The 20,197-nt window shown below is 36.5% G+C and overlaps 1 protein-coding gene across 2 annotated transcripts in view; it reads left to right on the top strand.

Moving 5' to 3' along the window:
- RNPEPL1 (arginyl aminopeptidase like 1) overlaps positions 1-17,667 on the top strand; it is a 19,475-nt gene extending 1,808 nt beyond the window's left edge. Inside the window, exons 2-12 of one of the 2 annotated variants that reach the window (XR_011920314.1) lie at positions 2,772-2,912; positions 4,865-5,016; positions 5,290-5,406; positions 6,102-6,337; positions 9,401-9,514; positions 9,984-10,096; positions 10,902-11,010; positions 11,086-11,313; positions 14,127-14,269; positions 16,071-16,563; positions 17,366-17,667. Coding sequence is in view for 1 of the 2 variants with exons in the window: in XM_072408355.1 (XP_072264456.1) it covers positions 2,772-2,912; positions 4,865-5,016; positions 5,290-5,406; positions 6,102-6,337; positions 9,401-9,514; positions 9,984-10,096; positions 10,902-11,010; positions 11,086-11,313; positions 14,127-14,269; positions 16,071-16,313 (1,596 nt within the window). In the remaining variant the exon portion in view is untranslated. Of the gene's footprint in view, positions 1-2,771; positions 2,913-4,864; positions 5,017-5,289; positions 5,407-6,101; positions 6,338-9,400; positions 9,515-9,983; positions 10,097-10,901; positions 11,011-11,085; positions 11,314-14,126; positions 14,270-16,070 lie in introns of both variants that reach the window. The other variant, XM_072408355.1, reaches the window with a different exon arrangement.
- The last annotated feature ends 2,530 nt before the right edge of the window (positions 17,668-20,197 follow it).

Below are 20,197 nucleotides of genomic sequence, written 5' to 3'. Positions count from 1 at the left end.
TATGACTGGTTTTCCAGGTGGGTCAATGGGAGTCAATGACATCTTTTCTCTTTTGGGTATTTGAAGCAGACTGCTTACCATGAAGGTCATTACACTGGAAATTGCTATGACATTTAGGATCACAAAGGGACTGAAGTACTTTGGCTCTTTGAATGGCGGCTGTAGATCTATATCAGCTCATAGGAACCTGTAATTGATGTCTTTGGCAAACAATATGTAGTGCAATTCACCATTTATAAGTACTGACTGAAGTGGAAAAATGATTCAGCCTAGGTCAGGGCTGTCCAGCTTCAGTCCTCCAAGGCCACAAATGGGTTTGGGTATATAATTATCAGCTGAATATACATCTTTGAAATCTCAATTAAAGTGCAACTAAAATTGCAAGCAGACAGTTTTATTGCAGAAGAAACAGGCAGTGTATGTTCTGTAATAAAAAAAAATATGCCTGTCTGATCACATTGTATTTAAAATTGCCTCCATTTGCTCCATCGCCTGCATTTTGATTGTACTCCCAGTTTCTTTTAACCGGGCACATTTCAGTAACCACCCGGCTATCATCAGAAGACCCCTTGGCTTTGTGCAGAGAGAGATTTGAGTACAGTACAGCCTGTCCTCTCTGCCTACAATGCAAACTAAGGGGGGAGCATTACAAATTTGGAAGGGGGGCAGTAGAAAGCGGACACAACTATAGTACCCATGGCACAAACAACTGGTAGCATAAAATTGTTGTGTTGTCCTGTCCACTTTTTTTACCTGGCTATAAAAATTTCTCGGGAACACTGATCGACAGCTGTTCCTGTTCTGAATTCGGAATCTTCAGCCATGTGCACAGGAGTTCACTCATTCCCTGTAGCCTGGTGAGCTGAGTATTTTCAGCTCAGTGTACATAAAAGATTGTGCATAGTAACTTTGTTATTGCAGAAATGACTTTGCCTGTCCATTCCTTAGTAAAGAACCTGCCTGCTCTCATTTTCTTTTGTTTCGTAGTTCCACTTTAAGCGATGCATAGGCCTTCTTTTGAATTTTTATTTTCCCTTTCTAGTTTTAAACACTACAAAGTGAAGGATTAAAATGATCCATTGCTATGTTGAGGTCCTTTACATATTTCTACATCCCTAACAGTTAATAGACTCTGAAGGCCAAAAATCGCTTCTGTGGGTAAGCATAGTGGGTAAAGCTGCTAGGAGTCAGATCAGATTGCCTTTGATATGAACTTTAGAGATTTATTTCTACAAAGGTCAGTGATTATTTATTTTCTTGTTAAAAAGTACTTGAATGTCCATAGCCTGTCCAGAGGTTCACTTTCCCTAAATAGATATTTGAATGACAGGTCTGGTAGGCTGAATCACCAAATGGTCTTTCACATCAGGCGAGAGTACAACTTTGAGATTGCCTACTTCGGATTCTCAGCTTCATTCCTGCCCTTGGTGTTCCCAGCAAGGCTATGTATGCCGTACACAAAATCTTCCAACTCCTTAGTTTGTTATTTGTAAAGCCTTTTTTTTTTATAGACAACAATAACTTCTTTTTATATCAAGCATTTTTGTTAAAATCAAAGCAATAAAAATCAAAGCAATAGACAATTGTATCTCCAAACAAGCAAGGCATCGTATCTAGGTATCTAGATGATAGATTTTTCTATGCGTTTCACAGAAACAATGTCTGCTTCATCTATAGATCTATAGAAGTTAATATGACTCAATATTTGACTTGTCAAAACTGTATATCATGTAAGGATTGTGTATATAAATAAAATGTGAAAAAATTATTTTTTTAATATATATGATTGCTCATTTACAGTCTTGTCATATGTAAGTTCTCTAGATCTCCTGATGAAGCAGACAGTTTCTGCAAAACGCGTAGAGAAATCTTTTTGCAGTACAAATGTCCACTTTTATCTGGTGCTCACTGATGTAATGTGCTTTAGACATTCATATTGCACCCTTATCCAATCATAATATCGGACACAAGACTGATCCGTTCCTCATCCCTCTGCATGCCAAGCGAGGGGGTACCATGTTTAAAGTCCCCGGTATGACCCAGTTTAGGAAAACTAAATCTACAGACTAAAACATGGACACACTATGTAATTGACCAAGCCAGTCACTTCCAGTTTGAATCAGTTTACTACTTAGAACTCTAACCTATTCAAATTTAGATTTAAATTCTATATCAAAGTCATTGTGACTTTCATAAAGAAATTACAAGCCTTCAGTAAATTTAAACATTAAACAAAGGACAGAACTTAAAAAAAAAAAATACATAAAACAATGAGGATATTCTTTCATTAAGAAAATATCCTATATGTACTATGAAAGGAAACTAGTAACACATATATAAAAGTGTATCTTAAATATTACTAAAAAAAAAAAATCAAAATTGTTTCTTTATAAACTGAAAACCAAAATCAACCCTTTCTGTAATCTAAAATGACATTAGCTTAATAGATCAGCTGTATTTAACTTAAAAAAAAAAAAAAAAAAGCTGCTTACTGTGCTGAAGTCGTAGCATTGTGAACTGTCATTACAATTTTACATTGTTCCCTTTCATATAGGATAAATGTAAAAAATCTAGGAATCCAAGTAAATCCTGCTGGTAGTGAGTGTTAAATGTGTACACACTTCAGATGCAGCCTAGGCCCTGCCCTGTGCCATGGTGCCCCCAGAGATAAAATAATTTGTAGGTTTAAAGCTGTACGTTCTGCCAAAATGATTCTATTTGCTGCAGTCTAAAAATATCATGTGCAATAATTTTACAACAATGTTTTTCAGGTATGGTGGCTAGATCCTGAACTCTCGTATGGAAGCTCTGAATTGTTTGTGTTTACTCAGGGGCACTCTGTTTGCAATCGCTCCTTCTTCCCATGTTTTGATACACCAGCTGTAAAGTGTACTTACTCTGCATCTGTTAAGGTAAGTTAAACCGCTTTTGGTTTAATAACATATAATATATATATTGCAGGCTGAGAAATCCTTATTCACCTTTACTAGCTTGCCTAGTTACATTCACTCTTCATCAATGCTTGGACTACCAGCTTTTGCAAACTTGTTTTGAGCTGTTGATTCCATAGGACCTTGTATATATAGTTAGAATATTTCCTAACCACGAAAGTTCCAATAAATTAAAGGGTCTTGTTTTATTATTAAGGAGATCTCACAAAGTTTATTAATCACTGTCTGAACAAATCCTTGGGGTTTTGTCCTTTGAGTCCAGAGGAGAAAGTCTAGCTGCTTGGACTTCAAGATAGTGTTAGGATTGTAGGGGGTGTACTTTTTTTTTATTTTTTATTTATTTATTTTTTTTAATAGAGCTTTTAGAGCTTACATTTCCAAACCAAAATCCAATGTATCTATTGTTTGCTTTCACTATTTTCCTATTAGCTAATTTAGTAGTATGTTAGTAGCAGGGTGTTAATAGTGGCTTCTACTATTATCTTGTTCTGTTTTCCCTGCATAAAACCTCTATACAGGGCATATAAATCCAGCAGACCACTGGCAGAGGTCCTATCAGAGCAGGCCATAGGAAGGAAAAGAAGGCTTGCTTTGTGACATTTCTTGCATATAGAAGGTTAATTAATCTATTAAGCATATTATGATGTATTCATTAATATTTATTATAAAGGATGCATTGTTATCCTTATTTAGAGTGGCTGATCAACTTGTCTGTAAAGGTTTTGATGAGCTGCAGTTGTGGCACCAGAATAAAATGAAAGCCCGTCTAACACTTTGAAAATACTGCCATATTTTTAGGAGTGACTTAACATCATCAGCGTGTGACTTTGTGTATATGAGGTAGTATCTATTTAGAGAACATGAGAGGTTTATGGAATAAAGAATGAGGTTGCCCAGCTATGACTGAAGAAGGTGCAGCAATGGAATTGTAATGAAGGGTTGAGAATCCTTGTACAGTTATCTCCACAGTTGCTAGTTTTATTAGAGAAAGATACTATATGTGGTGTTCTCCCCAGAATATTTATCGAGCTGGTAGGGAAAACATTTGGCGAAAATGGCTAGTCAGTTGTAAGAGCTAAACTTACAAGATAGTTGGATGCTGCAAGTACATTATAGAGAGAAGGGAAGGACAAAAAGGAAATAGGGGTGGAAAGCCCTTTTCAGGATTAACAAAGGCTTGATGACTGCCCCCTAGCCTTGTAAGCCCTGCATACTCGTCAATAGTACATGCAGTCATGTGCATGTGGAAAAATCTAGTTACCATAATGGTAACAGCCTTTAACCTCAATTAGTGGTGAGGTCAGAAGCATGCTGGCAAACTCCCTGTGTCTTTTCTGAGTTTGGCCAAATGTGGCCATGGAAAAGGAGGAGCAGTTACTGCATGACATTGTGTAAGTAAATAGAAGGCAGAGATGCTGCCTCCAAGAATAATCTTTTCCCCATTTTGCCTCTTCTGTGATCCCGGCTACTTGCTCTTTGTTGGCTGACGTGGACTCTGACTTCAAGTGCGAAGTGTCTTACCTAGCATCCTTGAATTAGGCTCTTGTACATTGGTACAGTAGTCTTTGTTTAATAGCAGCCCTGGATTGCCAATTGAGCAGCTGATAGTAGTTCTGCTGATGTCTCTTTGTCATGCGAACAAAAAGAATTCTGACCACTGAGTGTTTGATAACATACTGGCAGCTAGTGAAAAACTGATCTGGGGGAGAACACTTTATATGTACCATAGTAGATTTCTATATATTTTTAAATAAATTGTTCATTTAGCAACCACTCTGGTATTAATTTTTGCATGCTTTGAAAAAAAACCGTTACTCTTTGCGGTGCTTGCTGCCAGATACTGTTATACTAGGCAGTGATAAATTGTTTGTAGTAATAATCTCATTTTTTATATATATGTATATCATATTTAGGCTCCTGCAGGAATTCGGGTGCTCATGAGCTGTACTCACAGTTACTACATAGAAGAAATGGGCATCTTTCACTTCTACATGGAGCATCCTGTTCCTGTTTATTTAGTAGCCCTAGCTGCAGGTCACTTGCTTCCAGCAGACATTGGCCCCAGGTAACATTATTTTTTATGGCTGTTCTTATCTATTAGATCCTTTTTGTTTGAAATGGAATTTTTCCTTTTTTTTTATAGTATGTTCCATCATGCTGGTTAAAAGTAAAATAATTATGTGCTATGTGTAACATAGGTAGACATAAATTATTTTGTTGATAAACAATGAGGCTTGATGAGGAGGATTTTTTGCAAAATGTTATATTTTCTGTATAAAGTATTCCACTTTTTTTTTCTGTCATGTACTAATTTGATTTGCTGTTTGTTTCTTAACAGAAGTCGGGTGTGGGCTGAACCCTGTGTGCTGCCTTTAGCTGTTGGTAAACTTGCTGGTCGCGTAGAGCAGTGGCTTCAGGCTGCAGAGCGATTGTATGGTCCCTATATCTGGGGAAGGTAAGATCAAATGCAACTGTAGTTATACAAATGCTTTCTTGGTTTTTGAAAACAGTTGTGCTTCCATAATGTTGGCATTCTACACTACCTTTCAACATTTGTTTAATCTGTAAATATTAGTATAGGTATATAGTTTCACCTTACATGGCTAGAATTGGCACAATGTTCATATGCTGCATTGGTCCTACCTTTTTTGAGGTTACATTGTGTAATCAAATGGGTGACCGGTGTTCTCTGTTTGAGACTAACACTCAAACAACAGTGCCAGAATATATGATCTGGGATCACATTATTTTAAAGGTATCCAAAAAGTTTTCTTTGGGATTACCACATCCTTATTTACCTCTTCTAATGGGCATAAACAGAAGCGCTTGATGGACTTAAATATTTGTGTTTATTCATACTGCATCTAAATGTTTTTAAACAAAGCTCTCCCTGATTCTGTTTAAAGGGAAGACATGTTTTCAGCTATGGCTTGTGTTTTTTTTTTTTAACATTATATTTGATCGAAAGCTTTTTTTTTTTTTGTTAAAAAAAAAAGTTTGTATTTGTAACCAAGTTATTTATCTTCTCTGTTCTCTGCTTACTTGTTTTCAGTAATAATCCTGGTAGAGCCCCTTTGTTTATTTATTCCCTTAAAAGTCTATCTCACCCAGTACCCATTTGTCCACTGCCCTTCCCTGCCTCCATTCCAGGTACGATATTGTCTTCCTGCCCCCATCCTTCCCGATTGTTGCCATGGAGAACCCCTGCCTGACATTCGTCATCTGTTCCATCTTGGACAGTGAAGATTTCCTCCTTATTGATGTCATCCATGAAATTGCACATGGCTGGTTTGGGAATGCAGTCACTAATGCCAGTTGGGAGGAAATGTGGTTAAGTGAAGGGTTAGCAACCTATGCCCAGCGCCGTATCACCACTCTTGTATATGGTAAGTGATTTTTTTTACTGCTCATGACCTTCATGCATTATATATTAATTAGTACAGACTGGACTGTAGCAGTCCAGTTTAAACACCTCTTATTGGAGATATATAAAACAAAATATATGTCCTATATTTTATGTTTTTCAACATATCCAACTTTTTTCTTTGACAACTTTGCGCACTGTTGGCGTTTTCTCAACCAGCTTCATGAGGTAATCACTTGGAGGGGTTTTCTAATGGTCAAAAAGGAGTTCCAAGAGTGTGCTGTGCATTTTTGGCTGCTTTGCATTTGCTATGTGGAACCAGGCTTCCTAAACCATCTCAATTGTTTTTTAGGCTGCTTGATTGTGGAGGCCTGGTCTTTTGACACAGCACTCAATCAGGCCTTTTCTTGGTAAAATAGCCTAGAGGTATTGGTCCCACTAAGGGGAGAAAGTAGATGGGATGTTATGTTGCTGCAGAATGTTGTGGTAGCCATGCTAGTAAAAGGTGCCTTGAATTTTGATTAAATTACTAACATTGTCCCCAGGAACGCACCCTCCCACCATAACACTTTCTCCTCCATTGTACATGGCAGGAACTTTTCTCACCTCTTGTGCATTTCACAAAGATATTGTGAATAGAACCGAAAATACCAAGTTTGAACTCATCAGGCCTGAGTACACACTCTCAGTGACCTTAATGTCCATTCCTTCTATTTCTTGGCGATTCTTTTTTTCTTCAATAGTGGCTTCTTATCAGCAATTTTGACCATGAAGGCCTGATCGACATATTTTCTTCTGAACACTTAATTTTGGGATGTGTCAGCTACTTGAACTCTGAAGCAATGATGTGGGCTCTAATCTGAGGTGCTGTTGATTTACAGTTTGAGTCGCGTAAATTTAATGCACTTCAGCAGGGATAACACCCTTTCCCGGGGCAGTCCTTCTGACACTGCACTTGAGGATACATTTAAGTGTTAGATAATATTTACATTGACCATGTCTTAAAGCAGGGGTGTCAAACTCAAAGACACAGAGGGCCCGAAATTAAACTCAGACCAAGTCACGGGCCAAACTTGAAATTTATTGAAAAAAAATATTAGTCTCAATAGGAAGAAACAAGAACACATGAGAAGAGCATGCAGTAATATGCAGTGGATTGATCTAAATTACTGCATGCTCTTCTCATGTGTTCTTGTTTCTTCTTGAGATTTTGTTTTGAGATTAATTGTTTTACTTTGCCACAGTATGCTATGTGAAACCAAATGAACTGCTGCATTCATTTGGTTTCACGTTGGATTCTCTGGCACAATAAAACAATTCATATAGCAATAGCTCTGATAATTCCTGATTATTGAGCTTACCTGTCAGTATAAACTCTGCGGGGTCCATGCATAGGCTGCTGTTCAATAGACACGAATGATGGCGCTACTACAATTACCGGCATCACTTGCGTCTTTAAAATGCAAGGCATTGCATATGCAAAGAGGCCGCTGGTCTATAGACGCAATGCTGGCAATTGTAGTAGTAGTAGCAGCAGCAGCATTGTTCTCGCGTCTATAGAACAGCAGCTTAAGATCAATTGCAGCTGGCCCGCCGCTATTATGGATTGCAGTCCAATTCATATTTAGAATTCTTTTGGGGGCAAAAAAAAGGATGTGCGGGGCTACAGTTTGACGCCCCTGTCTTAAAGAAATGGAATGTAATTTCTCTTAGTTGAATGGTTATTGCCATAATATGGAGTAGAACAGTAGTCAAATAGGGCTGTTCACTGTACAGAACTGTGTACCTGCACAACACATCTGATGGTCTCAAACATGTTAAAAAGGCCAGAAATTACAGAAATTGGCTCCTAACAAGTCATTTCTAGTAATACAGAACCATGCTAGAAGTGTGCAAAGCTTTTATCAAAGCAAAAGATGGCTACTTTGAAGAATCTAAAATCTAAAAAATTAAACATCTTCTGATTTAACACTTTCTTCCATTTTGTATTCCTTCATAATTTGGATGTCTTAATAATAATCTAGTTAAGTGTCTAAAATCTAAAAGTTAAGTGTCAAACAATATCTATTTAGACACCTCTTTTTTTGTACATATTTCCACGAGGGACACAAATGGTCAAAAGACCAGAAAATACATTTTACTTCATACATGTTCATACATTTTACATGTTTCTTGGCGTTTGACCCATTCCATGGGGACGTATTTCACGGATTAGACTGTTCCCTCAGACCCTGGTTCAAGAAAAATTCAACACCAATCTACAAAAAGAATGAATACCATGGTCATACTGTCATTTTGGTCTCTTTGGCTTTGTTAATTATTTGCATGGTTTGTCACGTAAAATGTCTGTATGTTATTGTCAGGTTCTGATAAATTTTCCTAATGTTATACAACTAGTGGCCATTGGCTTCATTTGTGGTTTACAGTGTGACACCTTTGATATGGACTTGTGGCCTGGTGCAATCCTTTAGGAGGGATGACATTTTCCTAGGTCTGCTGTTAGTGCTAAATCAGAGCTGATGAAGGTCAATAAACAAACCGCCGGCTCTTAAATCCCAACTGAACTTCAATGTTTAGGACAAAAGGTGCAGTGTTTGCCTTTCTTAGAAAGATGTCAGCGCCTTACCACAAAATCCTGACCCTGGATTATATGCATTTCTTCAAGAACACATATATTCAGCTTAAATGCATTACATGTAACTGGAATGATATCTGACCACTATCATGTACCATTTGGGTAACTTTCAGGTAAAAGCCATTACTTACTCATTCTGAAATACCAGTTTAAAAACATATCTTTGCAGGGTTTTTTGTAACCTCTATAGCATCAGACAAGTCATCCTTGTAAGAGGCCATTAGCAAATTGTCTTTTTTTTTTTTAAAACAAATACATAATGAGAATATTTGCTTTTATATGTGCTCTACAGTCTCAGTTAATAGTTTTCTAAAAATGTGGAGTTTCTAATCTCTAAAATCCATCATGTATGGATTTTTTTTTTTCAGCAAACTGCATTTTTTATGTTTTTATTTTATTATTATTTTATTGATTTCACCTCTTTGCAACCCTTTGTTTTTTCTGTATCAGGTGCTGCTTTCACGTCTCTGGAGACCACTTTTCGCCTTGAAGCTTTGCACAGACAGATCCGAATCCTTGGTCAGGATACACCATTCAGCCGGCTGCAGGCAAAACTGGATCCAGGTAAAGTCTGTGAGAACCCTTGCAAATGTTATGTCTACCAAAGATATGAGTTTAAAATAAAAACATGTTGGAACAATGTTGACCCCTCAACTTGCTAAATTAACCCTTGCTTTGTTCTCTCTGTTCCCTGTCACTATGTTTACCCGCAGGGGTGATGAGTTTGAGTCTTTTGCAAGTACAGGGCTTAGGACTCTCTCCACACCCCATAGCCAATGTTAAATAAATGAGCAGCCAACCATCAGTGTTATGTAGGGACAAATGTGCGTCATAAGCTTCATGTGCCTTGAAAAAATAATTTTTACAATTTTTTGCTTTTCCTGGGAATTTTTCAGGGAAGGGAATGCAAGTAAATTACCTTGTAGTTGACTAATCATTAAAGTGAACTTGTTTTAGATTTACTTTTAGATTTCTCTTTTTCAAATATAAGGCTAAAAAATATTCTATTTTTTTTTTTTTAATTTTTCCTTAGGAGTGAACCCTAGTAACCTCATGAATTTGTTCACTTATGAGAAGGGCTTTTGCTTTGTGCACTATTTGTCCCAGATATGTGGGGACCAGGATAACTTTGATGCCTTCCTCAGGGTAAGGATAAGAATTTTTTTTGCTTTGTTTTATATATATATATATATATATATATATATATATATATATATATGTGTGTGTGTGTGTGTATGGATGTACATTTTGTCTGAGGGAATGACTTTTACTCAACCAATATAAATTACTATAATTACAAAAAAATATGGAAGGCAAGCACTGTTTATAACATTGCTTGAAAAATAAAATAATGAAATGTAATTTGGACACTTCCATAGCAATGATGGTCCAATGTGGAGCCAGAATGTGGCTACTTCTGTGTGTGGATTCTTTTGATTACCTGAATTGCAACCACCAATTGTAGCATTTGTTAGATGTAGTAAAACATGTGAAATACCTTTGTGGAATTGTAATGGTTTTCTAGAAACTGATAATGGTACCACTCATACGAGGTAGCCTTTTAGGGATACATCAAAATGAACACACAGTGTTCACACACACACACAAACACACACACACTATATGTAGTGTTAGAGAACATATAGGCCTAATGTATGTAGTGCTGTGTATATGTGTGGAATATGTGTGTGTGTGTGTGTGTGTGTGTATATATATATATATATATATATATATATCAATTACGAAAAGAAACTCTATTTGTACCCGGGGTGAAAATAAAGCCAAAAAACTCAATTACTTGCATTGGCAAATTCATTGATAACAGAACTATAGTTTTAGAGTATTTTGGTAATGAATTGATTAAGCAGGTTTAATTTTTTTAGCATGTTATTCTAAAAAGCAGGTTTTTTTTTTTGTTTTCTGTCAAATAATTTCACTCTTTACTTTACAGGAATATATTGAGAAATTTAAGTTCCGCAGTGTTGTAGCTAATGATCTGCTGGAGTCCTATCTTAACTTCTTCCCACATTTAAGGGGGGAGAGCCAATCATGTAGTGAAGGTAAGCAGAGAAATAAATAAATACTAATTTTTCCATATATGAACTGTGCCCTTATAGTGTTTTTGTTTATCTCAGGCCTGGATTTTGATCGCTGGCTTAATGCTCCAGGATCTCCCCTGACCCAGCCAGATCTTTCTCAGGGATCTGTGTTCACTTCACCAGTGGAAGCATTGAATCAGCTGTGGATGGCTGATCCTCTGGATATTGAAGCTGCTGCCACCTTTGTCAATATTGCAGACTGGCAAACTTTCCAGACTGTACTGTTCTTGGACAAGCTGTTAGATCAGTCTCCACTGCGGCCAGGTGACTGCATGCTATATTATTTTTATTTTACATGTAGCTTTGGAAATTCTATTTAAAAAATATTTGGACACTGTAAAAGTGTACATAAAATGTGATAATTTGCATATCACCCAAGTGTGGCTTGGGGTGAATTGTATGTACCAAAAGCGGTAACCCGTCGCCACACTTGGAGTAGCATTGAAAAAATCCTACTTTCTCCAGCGATCTCCGTCCAGCTTCCGCATCGCATCTTTGCCTTGATTGCTGTGATGCGTGAAGTGTCAGTACGCTGGGGGGGCGTGGCCTGGTGGTAAATTTAAAAGCAGATTACATTGTATTCTGCTTTTAACACCTTGATCACAGTGATAGTTATAAAAAATAAATCTAAATAATCTAAAAGTTTATCTATTAGTGCATCCAACAGCTTTGTCTAGTGCCCTGATTTACTGTTTGTCTACCACCAGCCCTGACCTTGGTCAAACCTTTCCCTGACCTTTTCCTCACTGTCATTGAACGTCCCTGTCCCTATCTGAGCTTGAGGTCAGTAATATGCAAATTTGGTGCTCTATTGACCTTGGTAAGGCTCGGGCAGTGCACCCAAGATTCCCATTTACTGAAGCACCTGGTATGAAAATAGATGCTGAACACGACAACCCCTTGGCATACCTACAATTGTTTCTGACCAATGCGGTTATAGAAAAAAAAGTTGCTTAGACAAACATGTACACTGAATAACAATTAGCTGCTCCACACCTGAGGTTTGCAAGCGGCAGAAAGTGGGAACCAGTGACCAAAGATGACATTTGGCTATTTCTGGGTTTGGTGATACTTCAGGGAGGGGTGGACAAACCCCTGCAGAAGTGATATAGGTCTACTAATAAAATTCTTGCCACTATTCTTTAGCACAGTCATATCATAGTACAGATTTACCCTGATCATGAAATACTTACACTTCACAAACGGAGAATTTGATGAAACTACTCATCCTGCACCAAACTCAAGAAAATTTACGAAGTATCTCAAATGATTCTAAAAAATTTCCAACAGACCTATGTGCCAGAAAGAGACATTAACATAGATGAAAGTTTAATGGCCTACAAGGGGAGGCTCAGCTGGGTGCAATACATTGGGTCAAAGAGAGCACAGTTTGGCATAAAATCCTATATGCTGTGCCAGTCGTCAACTGGCTACATTTGGAATTCAGTCCTTTACACTGGAAAAGGAACAAAATTCAATCCAAAATACAGCAACTATTTGCAACATCTTCTTTTCTCTCACTAATTGAGACATTGCTAAATCAGCTATATTGTGTCACAACCGACAACTTTTATACATCTCCTGAACTTAAGTTTCTTCAGCAACACAATACAGATGCGTATGGAACAGTTAGGGCTAACCAGCACAACATGCCATCAATGTTTGCAAAAAGGAAGCTGAAGACAGGAGAAATGGTTGCCTGGCAGAAAGGCAAAATGATGGCCCTGCGATGGAGTGACAAGAAAGTGTGCCTAATGAGTACAGTCCATAATGCCTCCACTGTTATGGTACGAACAAAAGGTGGGAAAGAAATAATGAAGTCACAAGTAGTGATAGACTATAGGGGGTGTCGACAGAGCTGATCAAGCAATACCATTCTACCCAGCAATGAGGAAACAGCAAAAGAAATTCTACAAGAAGATTATAATTAGACCGCCAGGGTGGTTAAACTAGTTGGAAGCCCACATATATCATTTTATAGTTTTATATAAAATATATGATAATTTCATAACAAAAGAATGAAAACTGTATAATGCTTAAAGAAACAGTTGGTGTAACTTCTCACAATATTAAGTTAATTTAACTGGCAACAGGTCAGTAAAGTGATTGGGTAAAAAAGCTTCCCAGAATGGCTGAGTCTCCCTGAAGTGAATATGGAGTAGGTACACTGGACTGTGAAGTACTGCAACAAATTAGGAAGGTTTAACAACATAAAATGGAGAAGAATTTGGGAGTTTTATTTTGTATCTACAGACATAACATCTTTAGGATTTAGAGAATCTGGTGGAATCTCTACATAAAAAAAAAATAATTACTGAAAACAAATATATGGTCATGAAATTTAAATTCTTACATGAAAATGCATAAAAAACAAACTTAATTTGTATTTGAAAATACTACCTGTGTTCAGCAACACGTCCAAAAACCAGTTTGTTGCTGCATCTTCAGTTGAATCTTAGATATGAGACTTAAATGATTTGAAAGTCTTTTAATTTTATAGGTCTTAAGAGAAGTAAAGCTAATGGTAGACAACTTTTGTGGTGGTAGTCCTGCTTTCAGGACAATGGCAACGCAATCCAGCATAGACCTTCCTACTCCAAACATGCCTCAGTTTTTTGCTAGTAGGATTGGAAACAGAACTTTTTCACTCTTTTGAATAAAAAGACTATTTCCCTTTACTGTCGCAGAGTGTTTACCAAGATCCTGAAATAGTCAGCTAGACCTGTTAGTCTGGTTTGTTTGCTGTTGGCCATACGTCAGTATGAACTTTTGGATGTATCCGTGGTAACAGAATACTGTGTCTATCAATGGATGATAAAGAAAAAGTGCCCCCACTTGCTGTGTCTGTGCACAAGCTTTTTTGTTGTGCTCCCAACAAACTTGTGGTAGGAAGAGATATGCTGGTTTACTAGAGGTTTTTTTTTTTTATTTTGTAATGGGTTTTTTGCCTAGTGTCCAAATCTATGTTCAAGTTAGTAACATAACCCAATAGTTTATAGCATGTGTCACTGAATTGATTTCAATTGGTTCCAAATAAATATGTTGTCACAAATTTTTTTTTTCTTTGTTTTGTTAAGAGGTGATGCTCCAGCTGTCCCTGTGCTATTCTTCTGATCTGGCTGTCATGAACACAGAAATTCGTATTCGCTGGTTACAAATTGTGGTGCGAAACAACTTCCAGCCAGACATGCCCCGAGTTCGCCACTTCTTACTCTGCCAAGTAATTGTATTTTTATTAAGTATTTAATTTGTGTTATAATATGTTTGTTTTGTATGTCCTAGAACATGTGGGTGTCAATCCTCATCCTATGGTAGTTGTATTGCCACCCCAATTAGATAATTAGTTTATGGTGTTAAAAATGACAGAGAAAAGCTGTTGTTTTTTGGCTAATTATAGCTAATTATATGGATGTCAAAGAGTTGTTTGATACATCAAACTTAATCAGTAGGAAAGTATACATAAATATCAATCGGTCACCTCCTTTAGTGCTTCATGGGGTAGGGGACTGACTGACTAGACAAGTTGGATCCCTAGGTATTAAACCAAGGTAATTTTAGACATTTCTTTACCCGATGCATTTCGTTGTGCAGCTTTTTCAGGGGATTAGTTGGAAAAGTTATAACACTATATGAAACAGAGTAGTAGGCTAAGTATATCATATGGACACAAAAACAAGATCTTCTAGAAAAAGCATATATACCTAGCACCAATTCTATGGCAATTGTTTGCTCTATATTACTATATATATAGTTACAGTATTGTATAGTTAAAGCATGTTTTTGTTACTAAAACTACAGTTTTGATTAGTTTTTTCTGTATGCCTTTGTTGCATTACGTGTTCATATCATATACTTAGCCTACTACTGTTTCATATAGTATTGTATAGATTGTAAGCTCTTCGGGGCAGGGTCCTCTCCTCCTGTATCACTGTCTGTATTAGTCTGTCATTTGCAATCCCTATTTAATGTACAGCGCTGCGTAATATGTTGGCGCTATATAAATCCTGTTTAATAATAATAATAATAATAATAATAGTGTTAAAAAGTTTCCAACTTCCAACTTTACTGAGGTAACGGCATTGGAAAATGCATTGTGATAAGAAAAGTCTAATAGGACCTTTGTTTATTACTTGGGGATCCAATTTGTCTAGTCATTCGGTCACCTACCCCATGAAGCTCTCATGAGGCTGATCAACTGATATTTGTGTATACTTTGTTACTGATTATTTTTGATGTATCGGACAGCTCTTTGACATTAATATATTTAGCAATCGCCAAAAAAACCCAGTTTTTCTCTGTCATTTTTAACACCATAATCGAATTGTCTTTTCTGTCGATCAAGAACACTCAAAAAAATTTCAAGAGATCATTCTGAACTTAAAGCTGAACTTTGGTTTCTGCAAAATGTTTAACCTTGCAGAGGCACCCCCTGCACTACACAAGGGTTTAATTGCTATGTAGTGTAAGTGGGTTAGAATGAGTAAAGCTACTTTTTGCTAGTTTCAACTTCATTCAAGTTGTATATTTGCTACCTGAAGCCATGTGTTGATGTGATCCATAATTCTTGCCTCTAATTCATAGATAACTCTTGGTAAATTAGACTGTTCTGGGACTTGGTTCCCAGCTAGTCCTGTAATAATTTGGAGTCATCTTTTTGCTTTCAAAATTTAGGTGCCCAATAAAGTCATTAATTACAGTTTTTACCCTCTGATAATTTGCTTTTAAATAGTGTTTTATTGAATAGAAAAAATACAAGACTTGGTTATAAGCTTTCACCAGAAATTAGTCTGTATTACAAATTATCTTCTAGTATTTGCCTAGTATGGCGCTATAGGTCCAGCATATAAAACTGGCATGGTGCATCTATACCTTTTTAAACATGATATAAAAATGTTTTTTTTTTTCACCAGTAAACACTGAAGCAGAGCAAACTTTTTTTTCAATCCTATTCGGTCTGATAATTGTTTATTCAGCTATTACAGTAAGAGATAATGTACCTATATTGCTTCTTTTTTGTTTAGACCTCCAGGATGTACACTATCCCACTTTATGAAGATCTTAGCGCTGGACCACTGAAATCTTGTGCCCTGGAAATCTTCTGTCAGAGTCATGGACGATTACATCCAAATCTTCGTAAAACCATCCAACAAATCCTGGCTCAGGGAGGTTCTGTGATGCAGCCAGACTCTGCATTGCCTGTGCTGTCTACTGAGCTCTGTTCACAAAGCTCCTCCTCTCTCAGGGATGTAAATGTGATTGCCTGACTGAACTCACCCATCAAGGTTGCATCTGCTGAGTAACCCCTAAGCCTAGCTGGCTGTGCCTTGACCAGCAGACTAGTAGGAGTGCTGTGTAAATTTGCACTGGGATGGATTATGCAATGTACTATCCAACCCATATACATTTTGTTGGGAGTAAAAGTCCCAAGGACTGGACTTTTCTATAACTAGCCTTCAGAGGCAGTTAGGTGCCAATCGTGCAGATATTTTGTTTGGATTAAGGAGCCTGCTGTGGGTATGCTAACTTTGATTGAAATACATCTATGCATTTTATATCTTATATACAGTATGTGTAGACATCTTTCTTGTGAATATATTTTATTGATCTAAAGTCACCCTGGGTAAAAATAAACCTTTTTTTATGTTTTAAAAGAAACCATTGCTTTATAATGGATTGTTGGAGTGGTATGCCTATGTTCATATTACTGAAAAGCTTGGCCCACAACTTCTAAGATGCATATTGGGCCATACATACACCTTTTTGAGTATCGCATGTTCACAACTTTTGTAGAACCGATACTTTGTTAAGTTTAAAACAGACAATATAATGAGGCATAGACTTTTAGGTGGGGGACAAGGGCATGACATTACAAATTAGAATATATATACTCCACTTCCATATTGCCACTGATCTGTTTTTTTTTTGCGTTTTTAATAGTTTGCTGCTTGTTTTGGCAAGCCACCTATATTTTTTTTCTTATTATGATTTTCATAATTTCATAATCAGATACAATTTTGGATGGATAAAATACTTTCAGAATTAGTAATATCATTTCTGAGCATGCTGCAACTCTTTAACATTTGGTAGGTTGGTTTGGTAAAACTCTGCCTAAACGTTTGGAGTGTTTTTGTTTCATGGAATTTTATTTTATTTGTTAGTGGTGCAGATTAACCCTTTTAAATTTTGTTTTAGTGTGATATAAAGTTAAATCCCCATAAATTTGGTTGGGCAGTTTTTGTTTTTTTTTGTTAAGCTACATTTTAAATTTACCTGTTCATAATCTTTTTTTTTTTTTTTTTTTTTTTTTTTTTTGTAGCCGTTTGTATTGGTGGTTTTTGACAAGGCACTTGTTTGGGTCCCTAGCAAAGAAAGCTTAAAAACTTGCCTATTTCTCTTCATAATTGGCCAGTTGACATCGTCTTTTCTGTGATGTTTGAAATTTAGGAAGAGGCAATTTTTAAATATATTTCATTCCCCATTGGCTGTTTTTACTCTCCCATACCAGCAAGTCATTTCTTTTTGCTGTACTAATTACCCGTTTTAATGCTCTTTTTGTATTTGCTGTATGCAATGTTTTTCATGAAGAAGCAAATAATTAAAAAAAAAAAAAAAAAAAAATATTTTTTTTGTTTTTTTGTTTCACTGTCTGTACATTTATTCTGAAAAAAATAAATATTGTCTAAAGTTTTGTTTAACAGCTTCTAAGAGGAAATAATAAAACGTTTTTGGGAGCGAGAAGTGCACTGAAATTGCCAACTTACCAAAAGTACAGCTCCATGGCTGTCCCATTGTTGACTAGTATGAATCTGGTAATAGTCATTTCCAGCTCGGAATACCAAAATAGAAACTTTTAAAGAAGGTTCATAATTCCAGTACATGTGTTTGTCCCATTTTTGTTTCCTTTGAATACTGTTTTGCACAGGCTTGTCTTCTGGTTACTACCCAAAGGTGGCATGCTAACATTACTTATTACATATTGTCATTGCTGCTTTAAAAAAAAAAAAAAAGACTAGAGAATGATTGCATGTAGAACAGCATACTGTTTTTTTTGTTTTTTGTTTTTTTTTTAAAAGAACTTGTGTTTTTTAAGAACTTTTTTGGTATTTGTTTGACAGGGGGGTGATTGTATGCATTTAATAAAATGGCATATTAACAATTCCGTATGCTGTCCTGTGTGCTCTCCTTCTCTGTTCTGTTTCCCCCACATGTTTTGTCTGATCCTACCAAGCAGAAGGTAATTCTATTGTCCTACCTGTCTGGCTACATTACGGTCCTTCTTCCTGGTGCTGTCCCTCATCATAATTTCTTTTTGTTACTAGATGTCCTTTAACCTCCCAGGTACTCCATGCACCTTTCCCCCCCCAATGGACTGTCTCAAAAGCAGCCTTGCACTCAATGTAGGCTTTTAACTCTTTTGAAAAATCTTTGAGAAAAACTTCAAGGTTACTAAACACGTGGAAAATCATTTCCCCTGTGTTAACTATAATAAATTAAATAATATATGTTGAAAGGATTTCAAGAACACAATAAAGATTCTTATCTTGATACTTATGAATGTCTTTTTATGGCCCTTAAACTGACTACTAAATGGAAGGTCTGTTGGAATAAGCACTTAAGTAGTCTATAATTGTAATATATTTTTATACTTCATCCAATAGGAACAGACGACACATATTATTATCTAAAAGGAGTCTCTAAGACCTCCAACAATTGCACTGGGGCTTGTTGCATATATCTTGCATCAGTGTTGCATACATGTGCAGACATGTATAACCAAAGATTAAACAAATGGGAGGTTTGCCAGAAAAAAAAATTGCTGCAGAAGAACATTAAAAAACACTGCAAATTAACATATAGGCAGAGGCCTAGTCTTCTGGAACAGTTTTGCCATGGACTGACAATTTAAAGGTAATGTTTGTTGGAAATGGTTACAATGGCCAAATTTTGGGCTAAACTGAAAATGGAGCATTAGTTTGTATAGAGATCTTTTACTATCACTTATATTGGTGCAAATGTTATACTTTAGGGTTGCCTTAGGTCCTAGGCATACAATTTGATGTGAGAGAGTGGTGAGCAATTATACAAAATGTCTTCAAGAAGTAATTTCTGCTATACATTATATTTTTGATAAGTATGCCTAATTGTTAATAATTATACCTAATTGTTAAGATAAATGTTTGCTGAATGTTGTATTCACTTTAGCCTTGGCTTTTCCACTCTGCGGAATATGGGTTCTAGTGAATATTAGTATAGACGCCTTCCTGATCTTTGATGAGGCATCAACCAACCAGTCATGCTAGTCTCTGAATGTTGATTACTTTGTAGAGGTTTGTGCTTCCTTTGCCAAAATTAGGTTTCCAATAATTGGCCCGGAAGGGTCTCCTATTCCATTGCTTTTCCCCAAGGAAAATGGTTGTTTCTCTTCAATGGACTTCACTGCTCATCTCTCACCCTCTGATGGTTGTATTGGGTTATTTAGGTGGTAGTCTATTATTTTTCCAAAATTACACATTTTCTTGAAGTATCGGTTACTTTGGCTGAAACTATGGTAGCCATAAAGACCCTTAAACTTCAGAACTGTCCTGGTCCGGATAGGTTCTCTGTACATAATGTGAAACTTAATGATAGATTGGCCCCCACATCTGACTAAGCTTTTTTATCAAATACTACCTGGAGCAGAAATAGGAAGAGATACTCTTCCTGCAGCTATTTGTATGCTTCCAAATCCAATTGTAGATACCACTGCTTGGTCTAACTGTACATCGATTTTCCTTCTGAACCTTGTCGCTAAAATTTTGGCAAAAGTCTTGACTTCCAGGTTGAAGAAAGATAATATTGGCATTAAAGTTAAAGATTAATGGGGTTTTATGTCCGGCCATCAAGCAACAGAAAGTGTCCGTAGGCCAATTCATCATATACATACATTTATATTTGGCCAAAACGTGTGACAGTCTGGCCTTTTTGCTCGCTCTGGACATTTAAAAGGTATTTGACATGGTGTTATGGCCTACCTGTTGTTTGTATAACAAAAATGGTGTTTTGGCCCCAACTTTATTGGATGGATTAAAGGCCCTATATTCTATCCCTCAGGCGTTTATTATTTATCTTGGGTTCCACTCATCTAAGTTTGACATTTTAAGGGTGACTT

Source organism: Pyxicephalus adspersus, chromosome 4, assembly GCF_032062135.1.
Source record: "Pyxicephalus adspersus chromosome 4, UCB_Pads_2.0, whole genome shotgun sequence".
NCBI lineage: Eukaryota > Metazoa > Chordata > Amphibia > Anura > Pyxicephalidae > Pyxicephalus > Pyxicephalus adspersus.
This window is presented reverse-complemented; position numbering and strand designations above follow the sequence as displayed.